The sequence below is a fragment of the Manis javanica genome, chromosome 17 (genome assembly GCF_040802235.1).
Source record: "Manis javanica isolate MJ-LG chromosome 17, MJ_LKY, whole genome shotgun sequence".
NCBI lineage: Eukaryota > Metazoa > Chordata > Mammalia > Pholidota > Manidae > Manis > Manis javanica.
In genome coordinates, this window is record NC_133172.1 from 4,874,668 (window position 1) to 4,893,103 (window position 18,436).

Genomic DNA, 18,436 nt, shown 5'->3' on the forward strand with positions numbered 1-18,436 from the left:
ATGACCGAGTCATTTGAGAATATGAAATTTTGAGATAATGCAATTATCATACTTGGCATAGTTTCCACCCACCCAAAACCAATTTTAAAATGTTTTTATACAGGCATGGGAGTTTTAATCGCAGAGGATTTAAATAGATAGTCCCGTTTTAGAAGGCAACCTAGATCCAGGCTACCTGGATCCAATTTAAAGATTCCATTCTCTTTGATCCAGAAATTCTAATTTCAAGTTTATTTGGTAAAAAGTTTTCTTAAAAGTAACCACAGCGGCTTTTGTAATTTTAAAAACAAAAGAAGGAAAAACCTACAAGTACAATGATAACCTGGAAATTCATGTAACATCAGCTTGGCAGGATTGTATAGAGCATTTAAAAAGAATAAACTCCAACTTCAGTATGAGATAACCATATCCTTTAGAGGGCAAAAAAAAACAGATCTGCAGGACAGTAGAAATATTATGGGAACAAATCATAAACATTTGACTTTTCGAAAGTTGTTAAATAAAACATTTAGTTTGTATCACGTTAGGATCTGTGCTTATAGGTAAGAGAATATCAGAAGTTTTCACATTGCCAGTTTTTGCAGTTCTCCATTGTTAGTATATGTTTGTATTATAAATATGTATTACTTCAGTGTATAAAAATGTCAAGTTAGAAAGGTTTTAGAAGAATAATGTAGATGGTTATATAATAAATATATAATAGATTAGTTTCACTGTTCTTTCATAAAAGATATATGTACATACGTTCGAAAATTTGGGGAGATGAACACTGCTTGGCTCTCAGGTACAATTACAAGTGTTTTAGGATTTCTGTATTTGTTGTATTTTTCTAATTTCTATACATTGAAAATTTATTTGCATAATTTTTTTTAGAAAAAACAAGATTTGTATTTTATCTCCTTGTAAAAATATTTACACATGCAGACAAACCAGTGTCGAGAAAGTATTCGCCATCATTTAAACAAATAACCCCTTAAATAGAACAATGTCTGCAATTTTATATGTATAAAAATAAGATACATTTTTATGGCATTCACATGCCATTTCTTAAAGCAATAAACAATACACAACTATAATAAGCACAATGGAACCTGACCATTGTTTTCAATTACATACTGCAAGGGCATCATAATTTCTTACAATAAGAATATTATATCCCCTCTAGGGATTAAATTTCAGCCCCATCGACATCTGGAATGTCAGACTCTGAAAGGTGAGTTCAGCATCTGGTCCAGTGAGTTCGGGGCAGCCGAGCAGCCCATTCCGGAGCCCTGACCGGGGAGTTTCGGGAGTTGATCTGACCTCGCCAGGGCAGGGTGTGGAGATCCACAGAAGGACAAGAACAGGGATCTGCGGGCCTGGCTGGTGGAACACTCCTGTCCGATGTTTTGCTGTGGAGTATCTACCCAGGATCCATCCTGTTACAATATGCAGATGGTGAAAGGAGCACTAAATCAGGATTTAGGGCAGAGATGTTCATATTTAAGAACAGATCATAAAGATCATTTTATAAATGCAGAGTCTGAGGTTCCAGTACCAGAAGTAACCAGAGAAAACACTTAGGAACAGGTCTGGAGAGTTCTTGGCTTGCAAATATTATGCTGGCTAGCTCCCCTCAGTACACTTAGGTCTTGGTTCAAATTAACATCAGTCCGGCACAGCCTTCCTTGAAAACCCTTACTAAAACAGCGCCTCCATTACAACCTATGCACTAGGCTTCCTATTTCTTCATAGCACTCATCAGAACTTCCTGTTGTATATTTATTTTACTCAGTTCCCTTCACTATGCTGTATGCGCCGTAAAGGCCCTGGCTTTCCCTATTTTGCTCGCTGACATGTCCCTAGGGGCTGCAACAGTGCCTGGCACAGTGTAGATGCTCAAAAAACTTTACCAGAAGGAATTGTTCAATATAGCAATTGTACAACGTGACGCTGTATGGCAAATGTGCTCTCTTTTGCTAAAAGCAGGACTTAGCATCTGTAAACCAAATTGAATATTACACCGGGGGAAATGTACAAAGAAAAGGGAACAAGAGCCCTATTGCTAGCAAAACTCAGAATTTGTTGCCTGCAGACCTGCTCAAAAACAATGGATGAAGTTCTGATAAAAAGAAAACATGGTGCAATGAAGAAAAAAGAATAGTGTAAACATATCAAATATACTCGAGTTTTTCAAACTGATGGTTGAATGCAAAAACGACGACTGTACCCGATAAGGTTCTCAGTGTATGCAGAGATACTGAACATCATTCACTGTGAGGGAAATGTGAGTTAAGGCCATCATCATATACTGCCACACACCGACAGGATGGCTCGAGTCATGTATGACTGTGCCAAGGGCTACAAAGGACACAGACAGCTGGAGCGTCCATAGGCTGCGGGTGGGAATGTAAATTAGTAAAGCTGCCTGGAAAAGTTTGGCAGTTTCTTATGAACATAGACCTAACATGTGACTCCTCAATATTTATCCCAGAGAAACGAAAACTGTATTTGCACAAAATTGGGTACACAAATGTTCACAGCATTTTTATTCTTAACAGCGAAATACTGGCAACAACCCAGTCAACAGTGAACAGATGGTACATCCATACAAAAAAATACTAAGTAACAAAAGCTACTCATACAGCCAGCAAATTGGATGGATCTTAGGGCAATTTGCTGAGTGAAAAAAAGCCTATGTTAAAGGTTACACATGGTATGTATGATTCCATTGCAGTGGCATTCCTGGAATGACAAAGTCTGCTGGAGAACCGACCAGCGGTTGCCATGGGTCAGAGTTGGCAGGAGTGTGTGACTGTAAGCGGGTAGCATGAGGCTGTGGCTTTGATTTGGTGCAACAATCCTGCGTCTGGATTGTGCTGGGATTAAAGGAATCTAGATATGTGATAACATTTCTTAGAATTCTACACCAAAAAACCCCCAAAAACCTCACACAAATTAGTGCATGCAAAAACTAGTGAAATCCAAGGTCTACAGTTACTTACAGCATCATACCAATGTTACTTTATTGGTTTTGATTGTGTATTATAGTCATGTAAGATGATTTCGCTGAAAAACCTAGATAAAGGTACTAGGAACTTTGTATATTTTATAATTTCTTGTGAATCTTAAATTATTTCAAAACATTTTAGAAAAATCACATATAAAAGTGTTTTTGTCAGCTAAACTTGGATTAACACATCCAAATATGTTGAATTACATTTATGAATATATTCCTTTTTCTTTTGAAGTACATAATAGGCTGAAAAAGATGAATTTAGAGCCTAAGAAATGTAAGGGCTAATCACATAATGATACAAGATGGGCACAGTACACCCCTGCACTGTATTTAACATCAAAATTTAACCAGTGTTGAAATAGCCTACTTTAAAATTATGGAATCATTGAGAATATGGTTCAAGGTATCCTGTCCTAAAATAGACACCAGGTTACGTAAGTTTAGTTTTGTGAGAGAAAATTCAAATATACACCATTTTCACAAGGCTTCTTTCCTTGAGAATGCTCTGATATTTTGCTAATGTTACTCCACATTTAGTGTGTTCCTGTTTCTGTATGAATTAATGAGAAATGATGATGCGGAATGTATCACTGAAATCCTGTCATATTCACTGTCATCTGGAAACTTTTCTCCAACATGAGCATCAGGTAACTGTTGAGGTTTTATTTCTAGACAAAGGCTTTGCCATGACGATCATGTTGCTGCTGCGTATGATGTCAGTCATGACCTATTATGACCTCCAATGAGCCAGGATCTTCATTCCCAGAAGCTTTCCTAATCTCTCCTCTCATAAGATGTATCTTAGTATATACTTTTCAGACATTTAATTACCTAAAAATGTTTACTCAGACTTTTGTGCATTGAGTGTACCAGACTTTTTCTTCCTTATGTGTTAATTTGGACATACAATGTGAGGTAATTGATCACTGAAGGCGCTAGCACATTCTCTGCATTCACTAAATTTCACTCTTATGAAAACTGTAATTTCCCAAGGTGAAAATCTAACAACAGACTATACTGACAATATCCGAGTATGCTTGGAGCGCTCTGATGTTCAGACTGTTCACCAAACTACCATGGTTTGTCCCCTGCACAAGTTCACTTGTACGTACTGAGTTTAGATCCTCTTCAAGGGATTATGTGCCTTGATTTATACATTTCTCGTGTGTATTAACAAGGCTTGACAAATAAGAGAAAGGTTTTCCTCAATCACTGAATCCATAGGGCCTCTCTTTTTGAGTTTTTTGATGTACAGTGGGTGCTGAATTCATGTTGAAGGCTTTCTCTCCTTAATTGCATATGTAATGTTTGAATTCTCTGTAAATTCCCTGGAAGTAATGAGACTAATACTGTCTGAAGAGAATTTTCCACAGTACATATACAGGATATCTGTGTGCAATCTGATGTTGTACAAGTCCTATTTTCTTTCTGAAGATGTAACCATATTTGTTGTCTTATTAGGCTTTGTGTCCATTATGAGTTCTCTGATGTACAATGAGATTTCTCTTTGAGGAGAAGCGCTTTCCACATTCACGGCATACAAAAGGTTTCTCTCCTGTATGAGTTCGCTGATGAACAATAAGACGGCTTTTCACGGTGAAACCTTTCCCACACTCATTGCACGCATAAGGTTTCTCTCCAGTATGAATTTGCTGATGTAAAATTAGCTCAGTTTCCATGGCAAAGGCTTTACCACATTCCATGCATACGTAGGACTTCTCTCCTGTGTGAATCTGCTGATGTACGATGAGATAGCGTTTCATGGTGAAGCCTTTCCCACATTCCTTGCACATAAAGGGTTTCTCTCCAGTATGAGTGCGCTGATGTACCACAAGATTGCTCTTGAAGGCAAAACCTTTTCCACATTTAATGCATATGTAGGGTTTCTCTCCGGTATGGGTTCGCTGGTGTAAGACCAGTCCACTATTCACAATAAAGCCTTTCCCACATTCCCTGCATCTGTAGGGTTTCTCCCCAGTATGCGTTCGTTGATGCACGACCAGCCGACTCTTCAAGGGGAAGCCTTTCCCACACTCGCTGCAGATGTAGGGCTTCTCTCCAGTGTGGGTTCGCTGGTGGATGACGAGCATGCTCTTCACAGTGAAGCCTTTGCCACATTCGCTACACATGTAGGATTTCTCTACTGTATGATTTCTCTGATGTACAATGAGATTACTCTTTCTGGGAAAGCCTTTTCCACATTCATCACACACATAGGGCTTCTCTCCAGTGTGAGTTCGCTGATGCTCAACCAGACGAGATTTCATCGTGAAACCTTTCCCACATTCATTGCACATGTATGGTTTCTCTCCTGTATGATTTCGCTGATGAATGATGACATAGTGCTTTGTGGTAAAGCCTTTCCCACACTCGCTGCAGATGTAGGGCTTCTCTCCAGTGTGAGTTCGCTGATGTATGATAAGCATGCTCTTCCCAGTGAAGCCTTTCCCACATTCACTACATATGTAGCATTTCTCTCCAGTGTGACTTCGCTGGTGTACAATGAGATTACGCTTCCCTGGGAAACCTTTTCCACACTCGCTGCACACGTAGGGTTTCTCTCCAGTGTGAGTTCGCTGGTGTTCAATCAGACGGCTCTTCATGGTGAAGATTTTTCCGCAGTCATTGCATATAAAGGATTTTTCTCTTTTATGAATTCGCTGATGTTCATTGAGCCTGGACTTTCTGGAGAATACTTTTGCACACATGTTGCATCCATAAGGTTTCTCTCCTGTATGAACTCTCTCATGATCAGTGAGTTGAGACTTCTTAATAAAGGCCTTCCCACATTCACTGCATACATGGGCTTTCTCTGTGTTGTGACTTCTCTGTTGCTTAATGATGTGTGACTTACTGTTAATGGGCTTTGCACTTACAGGGAATTTAACTGCAGAATGAAAATCTTCAAGCTTACCATGCAGAAGTGACTTTCTATCTCCATTAAATTTAGCAGAGTTCTTAACCTCATAGCTTTTGGGCTTGTTAACTAAACTTAAATTTGATCTCAAAGTTTTTATGTAGATCTCAAACATATCATTATTTTTCCTGAAAGGGAAATGACTTTTGCTTTGAGAAACAATATTTCCAAATACATTGTGTTGGTGGTATTGTTCCAGACATTTCGGTGGTTGATTTTCCCAGTGATCCTGCAGACGATTATCAACTTTGCCAGTTTCTAGGAAAGAAAAGAACAATGAATCCTTACATAATCTTGTTTGGAATAAAACTGTTTTAAAAAATTCCTTGGTGTTTTTTAAAAAATGGCACTTCAGTGATGACCCTATCATAGTGCAAAAGAAATGTCCTGTATAAATGTTCCTTATTTATTACACAATAATATAAACAAACCAAAAGGAAAAAGCAGTGTACCGATAAGGGTATGCAGTTGCCAATCTATGTAGGTTTCACTGCTTTATAAATAGGACCTTGCAAAACATGAACAGACAAAATACAGGCAAGTCATTGTTAGCAGCAAAAGACGGGGTTTGGAGGAATACCTCTCTACTTGGGGTGACACCCGGTGACAGAGGTGGAAAAGACAACTGATCTAAACGATGAGGGTTGCATTCGTTCACCCCAAAGCATTTCCTGAATAGCTGCCATGTACAAGAAACTGTGCTGGTGTTTGGAATTTATAAAATGTGCCTTGCTTTCCCCGATCTTAAATCTAGTTAGGGAAAGCCAGATAAAAAAGGATAGAAAAAAAGATGGAGTTGGAGACAGTTAAATGTGATTTGAAGGAGCAATGAAGAGGGTGGGAAGTGGTGAAATCAGGATAAAGAAAAGACCAGATTAAATAATGGGTTCAACCAGGAGAGCGGGTCACTGCAAGTGGGGAAAGAGGATTACTCTGCTAACTGTGGCCTGAGCCACTGGGCAGGTAGAAGTATTACAAATTGAGATGAGGATTATTACTGAAATCCAGAACGTGTAGAAAAAAGTACTGCACTTATCCGTGTTTCCATGCTGGCTCTTCTCCTGCAGAAACCTTCTAACACTGGCTTTCACTTGGCCAACTTCAGGTCACTCTTTGGACAGCCAGCCCCGTGGCCTTCCGCATTTCCTATTTCATGCCCTCCTTCCTAATTCGTGGCATCACCTTCCTAACTCAAAACATAGGTGTCTTCACCTCATACATATGCTGTCATTCCTATTCTGAATGTACTACCGTAAGCTTTATTTTTTCTATATTTCCAAGTTAATCCCTTTATTGTTCATTTTCACAGTTACTTCAGTGAAGATTTAATCTCACCCAAAGAGAGGTCTGGCCTTTTCCCTTGGCTATGAGGGAAGTGGTTTCTAGGCCCCTGGAAGGTCCGGCCTGATCAGAGTGTCTTTGTTTGCCTGGAGGCTATGGCTATTGGACATTCTAGCAATGTGACTTATGACGGGCCATGCCATATGAGGTCCGACCTGCAGACCCCAGAGGAACTCGAGGCTGTGGGTACTAGCCGAACTTCCGGAGGGATCAGAGACTATAAAGGTCAGCCATGCAGGCAATATGTGACTGCACCCCAGTAAACATTCTCTACATGCCAAAGGCTCAAGTGAGCCTCCGTGGCTGGCAATACTCTGTGCCTCCTGTGAGACGTCGTGGCCAGGAGAGGTGATGCCAACTGTGATTCATGGAGGCACCACGTTTAGACCCATCAACTCTATACGGCCCAAGAATTCTACTCCTAGATATATATCCAAGAAAAATGAAAACATATATTCTCAAAAATGCTGTGCATGACCGTTCATAGCAGCATAATTCACAAAGCCAAAGAATGGAAATAACTCAAACGTCCATCAATAGATGGAAGTGTAAATAAAATGTGGGACATCCATGCGATGGAATATTACTTGACAATAAAAAAGAATGAAGCACTGATACAAAAACATGATACTAATTGGAAGAAGCCAGTCACAGAAGTTCACATATTTTATGAAATATCTGGAAAAGGCAAATCTACAAAGATAGAAAGCAGATCACGGGTTGTCTAGAGACGGGGGCTGGGGAGGAAACATTTTTTTTAAGAGATGAAAATCTTCCCGAATTGCTTGTGGTGGTGGTTGTATAACTCTATCAATGTACTACGGGGCACTGAAGGTGCTTTAGGTTGGGAAATTGTTAGGTATGTGAATTATCTCAATAAAACTGTAGAAAAAAAAGAAGAAAATACAATGGGAAAAACAAATGACTTAGTGAAATGAAGACAATGCTAAGGCCTAGGATGAACCGGCAGAAAGTCAGAAAAATCAAATGTATGAAAGAAGAGAACTGGAGCAGACAGAAGCTAGGACTTGGGCTCGAACTGATGTGGGGTGTGAAAGAGTCTTTTCTAGTTAAACAGTCAACAGAAAGAGCAGAGACCTTTAAGATGAGGACTTCGCAGACACCACCAGTCGGGACAGAATAAGATGTACGGTACTAACGGAGACTCTGCTGCTAAAATCGGATGGTGGAAAGGGTTTCTGGGGAGGGCAGATAATTCCTGCTCCTCGCACACGAACTGGAAATCTTAGTTCACTGAAATATCTAGAACTGAAAGCGGATGCTAGACAATACTAAGGGAGATACCAATTTGGAGTCTCTTCCCCACAGCAGAAAGCACTTAATTCATGACTGAAAACTTCCAGGATGAGGAACACAGCAAAGAAATGTAAAACAGAACCCTGAAGAGCTTCAGAAGCGGAGCCAGTGGGGGTGCGGGCTGTGGAAAGTGCCCTTGTACTGGTCACCATGTAACTTATTCACTGTGTAAGAATTTGTTCTCCGTGTAAGAACTCGTTCGTTATGCTTCAGAAGATTGGAGACTGAGGGGAATTAGGCTTGGGGTGGATTAATGATTGTGCATTGAGCATTGACCCCCCTATACAGAATTTTATTGTTGTTAACAACCATTTGATCAATAAATAGGAGAGATGCCCTCTCAAAAAAAAAAAAAAAAGTACACACTCCCAATTGTAAAATAAAGAAGTAACCGGGATGTAATGTATAGCATAAGGAATACAGTCAAAATATTGTAACAACTTGGTATGGTGACGGCTGGCACCTAGAATTATCCTGTAGATAAATGTTGAATCACTGTGTTGTATACCTGAAACTAATGTAATGATGTGTGTCAATTACCCTTCAATAAAAAATAATTATTTACAAAAAAAAGAAAAGAAACAAAGGAACTGGACCGATGCCCAGTAGGAGAGCAGGTTACTGAGAGGCCCAACACACAGGGTAGTATTGGAAGTCAGGGCAGAGTTGCAGGGGCATGAGGACCCCTTAATAGTCAGCAAGGGCCACAGTCAGAAAATTCTGTGAATTCAAAGATCTCTCTTGGGAGTGAGGCCTGGAAGGTGGAACTTCAAAGCCAGGACAGTAGAAAGAACAGGGACAGACACCGTGACAGGTCCAAAGAAGGGGTAGATCACGGAACCCAAGGAAGAAGAAAAGCCGGCAAACAAACAGAAATCAGGATGTGAAATAAAACAAGCCAGGCTGAGTCTCAGAAGAGCAAAAAGGAGTGTATTTTCCTCTGAAGACATGAAAGGAAATTTCTTTTTCTGATATGGGGAGATAGGAGGAGACGCCGCTTCTGGAACCGGCACACCTCCCAGCCTCCTCTCGCTGACGCCCGTCTGGCCGCTGCGGTTACCACCTGGCTGGTGCTGACCTGCTTACCTGGACGGACCCGGCTGTGAGCTTCATCCTCTACCGTCCACAGGTCTTCCCCTCGTTCCAACTTGGACAGTGCCTCTGGTCTGCTGGCTTGGTACCCTGTTCATGGGAAACGACAGCAGACTTAGGCCCACTGGATTGCGCGGGATGTCAGCATGGGAGAGAGAGTCATTTGAAGACTAGACTGTTCACATCGGCAAAGCTGAGGCTTTCCACTCAGGAGAGGACGCACGTGATACGGTGATATACTAACGTATACTTGCTCTTTGTCCCAATTCCTGACACCGAGCTCCTAAACCCTTGTAATTTCCTGGCTGATGGGCACGAGAGGGGCATCTTTGGTTACAGTGTTTGGTTGAAGTTCCAGGTCCTGACACAAGAACTTCTTGACACCCCGAGTCTCTCTGGAATGAGGAGGGCCTTTCTGTAAGCTAATGAGACGACTGGTGGCTGCAGTTGCTTCGGAAGCTTCAGGAGTGGGGGCTGGGCACCAGAAAGGCCAAGGCAGCTTAGAGGGTTGGACCCTTCAGCTCCAAGCCCCACAGAAGGAAACAGTTATTCGCCAATGGCCAGGGATTTAAGCAATCACGCCTACATAATGAGATATCCATAAAAACCCCTAAGCTCTGGGCTGGGAGAGCCCCCGGGCCGGTGAACACATCTCGGTGCTGGGAGGAAACACGCCAGGAGAGAGCGGAGGCAGGCCCTCCCACCTGCCCCCGTGCCTGGCCCTATGCAGCTCTTCTGTCTGGCTGTGCCTGCATTGTAGCCTGTGTAATAAAATGGTAAGTAAAACACTTGTCTGGGTTCTGTGAGCTGTTCTAGCAAATCGTCAAAGCTGTGGCTGGCATCCGACGAGAGGGCAGTCCCGGGGCACGGAGCCCTTAGCCCTGGGGAGCCTGCTGCTAACTCAGGGCACTAGCTGAGAGGCTGAGAACTGAACTGAACCGCACAACACCCAGGTGGTACCCGGGGAGCTGGAGACTGGTTTTTGGTGTAGAAAACCCCCACACATGTGGGGTCAGCTGTGTTGGCAGTAAAAACAGTTGAGAGGACATTACAGCCTTTTGTCAGGAGCCAGAGGAGGGGCTGAGCACCTGCCATTCACAGCGCGGCAGTGACTCAGAAGAATGAGCGGCTGAGAGAGGACAGGCCACTGACGGGGCCCTCTGGGCGACACGGGGGTCGTCCTCACCCACTGACACCAGGTTCCTGTAGTTCTCCAACATCACGTCCCGGTACAGGCCCTTCTGAGCGGGGGCCAGGAGCTGCCACTCCTCCCGGCTGAAGTCCACGGCCACGTCCCGGAATGACAGGGTGTCCTGCAACAGCAGAGTGCGATTTAACGAGTGTTTCTCTTTTATTGGTTAAGAAGAACATGAAGGAGGTCGTCCAGCACATACCAGCCACAGTTTGGGCACCACGGCTGCTGTGTGATTGTTCCCCGGCACCGCATCAGCCGCGTGTCCTCCAATTCAACTCGATTCTGACACCATCTACCCGGAGGCCGCGTCAGATCCCACAGGTGATGGGCTCAGTCCCACAGAACTGCCCCCATGCCCCCTGCAGATGCCAACCCCAAGTCTAGGTTGTCACTTGTGCTTCTGACCAACCAGCTGTAGACAGGAGGTTCCCACGACTCTCTCCTTGGGTTTGAGGTATTTGCTAGAGTGGCTCAGAGAGCTCAGGAAAACAGTTTAGTTACTGATTACCAGTTTATTATAAAAGGATATGATAAAGGATACAGATGTGATCCAGGTGGGAGACGTGCATACAGTGAGGTATGCGGGGAGGGCAGCGCCACTCACCGGGCACCTACACGTGGTCACCAACCCGCAAGCCCTCGGAACCCCCCGGCTTGGGGATCATACAGAGGCTTCCTCGCGTGGGCCTGATCACTCACTCACTCCACTTCCAGCCCCCTCCTCTACCTGGAAGATGGGGGGCAGGGCTGGAAATCCCAGGCTTCTCCTCACAGCTGGGTCTTCCTGGTGACCAGCATCCATCCAGGAGCCCACCCAGCGTTGCCTCATAGAGCAAGAGACAGTGATCTCACCAGGACATCCCAAGGGACTCAGGAACTTTGTGTCAGGAACAGAGGCAAAGGTCAAATAGCAGAATAAAAGATGCCCTAGTGCTCTTATCACTTAGGAAATTATAAGCATTTTAAGAGCTCTGTGCAGGAACTGAGGGCAGAGACCAGCAGACTCTGCCAGCACCCGTACTTACAAGCGTTTTAGGAGCCCTGTGCCAGAAACTGGGGTCAAAGACCAATGCACAGTCTTACTTGCTCTCAAAAAGTTAATATCATATTAGGCTCACTGAACAGGTAACTGAACTGGAATATGCATTTTAAAAAATAACTGGAAAATGAAGCAGACACACCGAGATGGAAAATACAAAGCAGAGTGCAATAAACATGAAGGCCAGAGTGAGGTTTGACTTGTGCCTACACTTAGTTTTTGAAACAGAGAAACAGTCTGAAGGTCTCAGGAATGAGAACATTCCAGAACTGATCAAGTGCCCTGCAACTCAGACTTAGTAAAGCCAGCAAAGCCGAGCAGGGACTCTGCACCTGCAGATGCCAGGCCGAGGCTACAGAGACCGGTCCGGAGGTCATATCATGAGAACCAGAAAGAAAAGGCTCCTCAACATCAGAAGACAAAGCTTACTGAACATTGGTCGTTGTCCCTGGTGCCTGGCACACAGTTCCTAAAACCCTTTCAATTCGGGAGCAATAAGGGCGTCTTCTGTGTACTTATGAGATGACTGGAGGCTGGGGGTCCCTAGATGGTCTCCAGAAAGACCCCCAGCCTCCGGGGAGGGAAGAGGGACTGAAGGCTGAGCGCAGTCACCAAAGGCCAGTGATTTAATCAGTTGTGCCTACATAGTAAAGCCACCATATGCTCCTAAACAACAGCTTTGAGAGCTTCCAGGTTGGGGAACGCCTTGAGGCGCTGGCAGGAGGCGGCTGGGGGAGGACCTCCCCTGCTCCCCAGCACCGCCCTGTGCATCTTGTCCATTTGGCTACTCTTGAGATGCAGCTTTTCCAATAAACAGTGAATGTAAGTAGAGTAGTTTCCTGAGCTCTGTGAGTCATTCTAGCAAGTTCCCAAACCTGAGAAGGGGGTTGGAGGAGCCCCCACACTTAGAGCAACTTGCACAGGTGACAGCCTGGGACTTTTGACAGGCACCTAAAATGCGATCCATCTTAAGGGACTGAGCTCTTAATCTGTGGCACTGGACACTTCCTGCAGGTCCTTAGCGTCAGAATGGAGTTGAACTGTAGGCCGCTCAGCTGGTGTCCAGAGAGTCAGAGGATCGGCAGCTGTGAGGCAAACACCCCCACACTCGATGGCAGAAGTGCTGTGACTGAAAACGGCTTAGAAGTGTGGGATCCTTCAACATCCGGATCCTGTGGCCACGCAGCCTGGGCCCAAATGCCACCAGGCAATGAGCTGACACCTGCTTATCAACTGACCTGTCAGAGCTGAGGAAAAATTGGGGGAGCCTGTACCCCAGTACTGCAGACATTACCACACAGAGAAGAGGGCAGGCCTGGCAGAGGCTGCACGTGCTTAACTCTGCTGACCTTAGCACACTCTGGATTATTTCACATGAGATGCACACCCCTGTGGAAAAACAAATGGGCTCCTACGTAATGTCGCACAAATGCCTTTCTCTTGCTTGAAGTCCCACCCATAAAACAAAAAGCGTCTATGAAAGCACCAGAGGCAAATAGGAAGTCTCTTCAGATCCCAAAAACCATGAAAGAAAATAAGTAACAAACTTTGTGGGAGGAAAAAAACTGAAAAATATGTATAGAAAAACATGACATGGACAAAGCTAACAGAAAAGTGTCAAGTTGAGAAAGTATCTTGAATAAACAAAAGAAAGGATTAATAGATAGTAGATATAAACAACTATTAATCAGGAAGAAAAAATTAAAAAAAATTTTTAAATGTGAGAATGATAAGGCCAAGCATTTCACAAGAGAAAATATTCAACTGGTCATTTGCTCTGTAGCAGGCACTCATCCATAGTTTAGCTCATTTTACATAGTTTAACTCATTTTGTGGAGAATGAGTATAGACAAATGGAATTTCACATAGTTAATATCCATCAATCAATTGTAGTCATTATTCCTCTAGATGCTGAAATTACACCCTCTCGGGCCAACAGGTTATGTTCTTTGACATGTGATTCCACTGATACACAAAATGTCCTATCAGATGTGTTTATGTACATAGTTACGTACGTAAGTCCACATGCATTTGTAAACAGGTGCACGTACACGGGAGCACTCCCAGGGTCAGTGACCGCAAGGACACACTACCAAACACGTGTTAAAGCGGTACGAGCCAGTGGGAAAGGATGTCACAAAGAATCAATTTTCTTTTTGCCCATGTGCGCTTCGCCATTGGAAAATTTTTCTTTAAAATGTATCCAGGAGTAACTTGTGTAATTATAGAAAGACAATAAAAGAAGATTAGGAGAGAACTGAGTTTGAAAATGGGGAAGGATTCTGCATTTCCGGAGATGATGTGAAATTATAAAGCCAACACCGTGGAACCTAATAACTCAGCCCTTACCAGACAAAATTTCTTGCAGCTCTAATGCCCAGACTGTACTTTAGTGCCAGTTCATCCACCTGTTCACGGAGGACCTTTGGAAGGCCACGCAATCCTTCCATTTCCCTAGGCCATTTAGGCTTTATTTCTGGATAAACTGAGGCAGACATCAGGCCGAGTCCTTTCAGTGACCTTGCATTGGTTCCCTGAGAAAACTGTGTTCACTGAGTTTTTGTGGTCTAATTCCTACAAGGGTATCTGATAATAAATAATAATAAATAGCAGTTGGAAATCTGCCTTTGTTAGAAGACTACTATTCAAGACACTGTCTACCCCATGACCTCCAGGAAGAAGATAAAGTTTTTCCTGAGACCTAAGGGCCATGAAATATTGACAATCCCTGAGGGACCTTCCTGTCTTCTCCTCACAGTCCCGCACGTCATGTAACAGCATGGTTCTCCCGCTGTGCTGGGTGTCACACGTGTCAGATGCAAGACGACAGCTAATATAACCCAGAAGATCCTTCAGTTACACACTTACGTTCCAACCTTAGTCATTTACCAGGAATCATACAAACACTATATTTTTTATTCTACTTTCTCATGCGTTGGAACTAGATTCAGAGTTGGATTTCTCTCTAGATACTGAACTGATTGTTTACAAGCCTCTATAAGCCCATCAGAGAGTAAAACAAGAGAAAAGTCACCTGAGCATGGATCATTTTCTTCGGTTTTGGGCCAAATGGCCAGCAGCCGGGATACTCTGTCTTTGTCCCTTCCGGATATGCTCTAGATTTCTAGTTAGAAATCTTAGTCGCCAGTCAAAAGTGGCCCCAGAATGACAACATCTAGATGCTGGCACCTCGTTCTCCTTCCTCCGTTTCCTGTTTCTTGTCAGGACCTGTGGGCTGAAGAGCAAAGTCACTTTCAGGGTCACATTCCCTTTTTCTGTGCTCTCACCTTAACACATGGTCCCCAGGGTTTGTGCCTCTTTGATTCCCCTGAGGATCAAAGGCGTAAGACCCTGAATGTGTGGCAGAAGCATGGACGCGAAAAGGGAGGTAGCAAAGGAGAATCAGAACAGAAGTACCCCGCTGCGGCATATAATTTTCAGATCAGTTTTAGAAATGAGGCCATATGGACGGGGAGGAACAAGGGGTTTTTCCTTTAAGCTATGCTGCCTTCATATCACTTTACAAGTTTTTATAAGCCCTGTTTATATACACACTTCAATATGAAGAGCAATGGATTTCATATTGAAGAGCAATGAACACAACAGTGAAGAGAGAGAAGGAATACAAGCTATAAAAAACGATTTAAAAAGATAAATATTGGAGAAACACCAGCCTTTCTATACTCACATATAGATCCTGAAAGGAAATATCCAAAAGAAATATACAGGAAGTTTGCAGGAAGGAGGATACACAAAGAATCTTAAAAGCGCATAATTTTAAGTACGCTGAATCTTACTCTCCCCCCCAAACTTTCATTTCTGTGGTTTCACAGGCAGTGGGTGATGCGGGGAGCCAAAAGAAACTAGAAAACTAGTGGAGGAGGAAGGACTTGGCCCTGAAGTTTTTGGGAAATGTTAACTTCCAGCAAGTCTGTTCCAGCAGAACCAAGCCTAAGCTCGACACAAGGACCAGCCAGGGCTCCTGGGTCTCTAAGCCTTCTGCTGCCACGCACATCTGCACAAAAGACGGTGGCCACCAGCCCACCAGATGAATCCCAAACCCAGACCAGGTGCATAGGTACCCTGACCTCCCTCAATGGTTCCTCGATCGCTGAGCTCCAAATTACCCCAGAATCCGAACCACGCGCCGCATTCATTGACAAACACCACCTCACCAGCTGTCAATCACCCAAAGGCAGAGTGACCCCAGAGGACCCTAAACCCTGACCTCGGGACTCCCGGTGGTTGATCCGTTCAGGCCTTTAATCACTGACCACCAGAGGCCCGTATGACTGACGCCAAAGACACCCCGATCACAGACACCCATTACAGGTTCCTCCTCCAAAATCAACTACCTTCTTCGACTCACAGGACCCAAAACCTACCTGGAGGCCGACAGACGGGCCCCGCTCCCCGCGGCTTCCACAGACAGACCCACACGCCGACCCGAGTGTCTCCCGAACCTGCGGCGACCTCTCCGGGGCCTGGCGCACTCCCCTAACCTGCCGTCTCCTCGCCCAGCCTCCTCCCCAGAACCTCGGTCCAGGGCCGGGGGCGTTGCCGCCGCGTTTCTATGGGAATCGGGATCCGGGATTCTGGCTTTGCTTTATGAGGTCATACTTCCGCGCCGCCGCCGCCGCCTTGGCGCCCGGGGGCCGCCATCTTTGCGCGCCGGCCGTACAGAAGGCGGGGCGCCGCCTTTGCGTTAGCGGCGCGACGCGACGCTGAGTGCAGTGCGGAACCTCTCGGGTTTCCCAGCACCAGAGCCGGGAAAGGAGAGGATTTTCTGAGGCTGGAGCACACGCACGGCGAACGCGCCACGGGGGTGAACTTTGGACAGACAGGGCCCCGTGGTTGTGGGGGAAGGACAACGGCGCGATTCAAAGGCCAGAGCCCGTCGCATTCTGAGCGCGCCTTCTAAGCGGCGCGTACTGCCGTGGCGTCTCCGCTCGCTGGGAAATAAGAATCATCTCTGGGCGCCCCGTCACTCTGCGAACCGGGTTAGGGACCCTATACACACTGGGACATGCTTGCCAAGGGCCGGCGGCGCGCTGCGGCCGCGCCGGCCTAGGCGGGCTCCCCAGGGCGCGGCCGTCTGGAGGAGGGTGTGTCCCTCGGCAGAGCGAAAGCTCGCTGGGGAGGAGGGCGGGGGTGCTTTGGGAAGACCGGCAAGGTTTGCGAAGGTGAGATGGTGTGGCGGATGCAGCGATCCGGGAGCAGACGCGATGGACGTGGTGAACCTCAAACCCATGCCCCGACCCGGCCCAAATACAAAACCCGGTACATCCCAGGCAGCCACTGGTCCGCCTTCTGCCACTGTGGATCAGCCTGCACCGTATCCATAAAATCTGTCCCGCAAGTACTCTTCTTATCCGACTTTTTCCACACAGCATAATTATTTAAAAATTAATCCCTGATTTTAAGTATAGTTCTTTCCTTTGCATTCCACTGTATGGGTATTCCAAAGTGTGTTCAATTGTTGGCCAGTTGGTGGACCTTTGGGTTGTTGTCTTTTGGATATTGCAACTGTTGTGGACGTTCGTGTGCAAAATAAAATGACCACAAAGAACTGGACTTCCCGTAGTGCCACGCATCGGCACCAGGAGGTCCTCGCCAGCCATTTGCGGACCTGCTCCCCATGTCGAGCCCTATTCTCCCCCCAGCCCAGTCCTGAGCTCGAAGGCTCACTCACCCTGCGCAACCACAGATCTTGAGCACACAGGCTGGGGCACAGAAGCCAGGTTCACCTTGCTCACATTATTTTCAACCATATACGCCATTATAATTCTCAGAATTCTCAGAATCAGGTGATAGCGTCACGTAACCACAGGTCAAAGCCGGAAGTCAGTTCCATCTTCTTGGACTCCTCCATCATTACTACGCTGCCTCAGTCTCACCTGGGATACAATTGTCCCTGTTTGTGCCCTTGGCCTGTACTTCCTTATTTCCATAGAGCAGGCAAGGGGGTCCTTGTAAAGCCCAAATCAATCATGAAATTTTCCTGTTCTCAATTCTAGTGACTGCACTACAGAATAAATCTCATGTACTTAGATGGCCAAGTTTAGATGCTTGAAAATACATGGAGTGAATTTACCCTTTAATCCAGGGTTTGTGATGAAAATACAACAGCTATTGCAGAGCAAATTTCCATTTCTTCTCTAAAAAGGCCTCAGGGTGTTTTTGGCAGGGTTATCCTTATTGGATCAAGAGAAAGACTGGGTAGAAGAGAGGACGGGGTCCCATTCGTAGGAGTAAGAAATGGAAAAAGAAAAATCACGTGCACTTTAGCAGGTCGCAGAGATGGCAACTTTGATATGGTGACTCTCAAAGGTGACTGGTCTGTGAAATAAATGTTAAGGGTTCTTCTCTAATACCAGAGAGGAATTTTGCCCTTCTCCCATATCCTTTGCTTTCCTCCATCTTAGACCAAGGAAAGTAAGTTTTTATTCTACTTATTCCAGGTATCTTGTACCTTTTTCTGCTCTCATTTTATAGTCAGACAGACATTGAGTCTAGTAATTCACACATACACAAAAC

The 18,436-nt window shown here is 44.8% G+C and overlaps 1 protein-coding gene across 2 annotated transcripts; it reads right to left on the reverse strand.

Moving 5' to 3' along the window:
• Positions 1–201: 201 nt before the first annotated feature.
• On the reverse strand, positions 202–16,792 carry LOC118966892 (uncharacterized). 2 transcript variants are annotated; one of them, XM_037025811.2, is made up of 5 exons: positions 16,285–16,792; positions 14,934–15,134; positions 10,852–10,978; positions 9,660–9,755; positions 204–6,173 (listed from the first exon to the last, which is right to left on the reverse strand). In XM_037025811.2, the coding sequence occupies exons 2-5, from the start codon at positions 14,946–14,948 to the stop codon at positions 4,456–4,458; spliced, it is 1,956 nt and encodes a 651-aa protein (XP_036881706.1). In that variant the 5' UTR covers positions 14,949–15,134; positions 16,285–16,792; the 3' UTR covers positions 204–4,455. The 2 variants fall into 2 exon arrangements, with proteins under 2 accessions (XP_036881710.1, XP_036881706.1); XM_037025815.2 differs by lacking the exons at positions 14,934–15,134; positions 16,285–16,792 and having other exon boundaries at positions 202–6,173; positions 10,754–10,869.
• Positions 16,793–18,436: the final 1,644 nt, after the last annotated feature.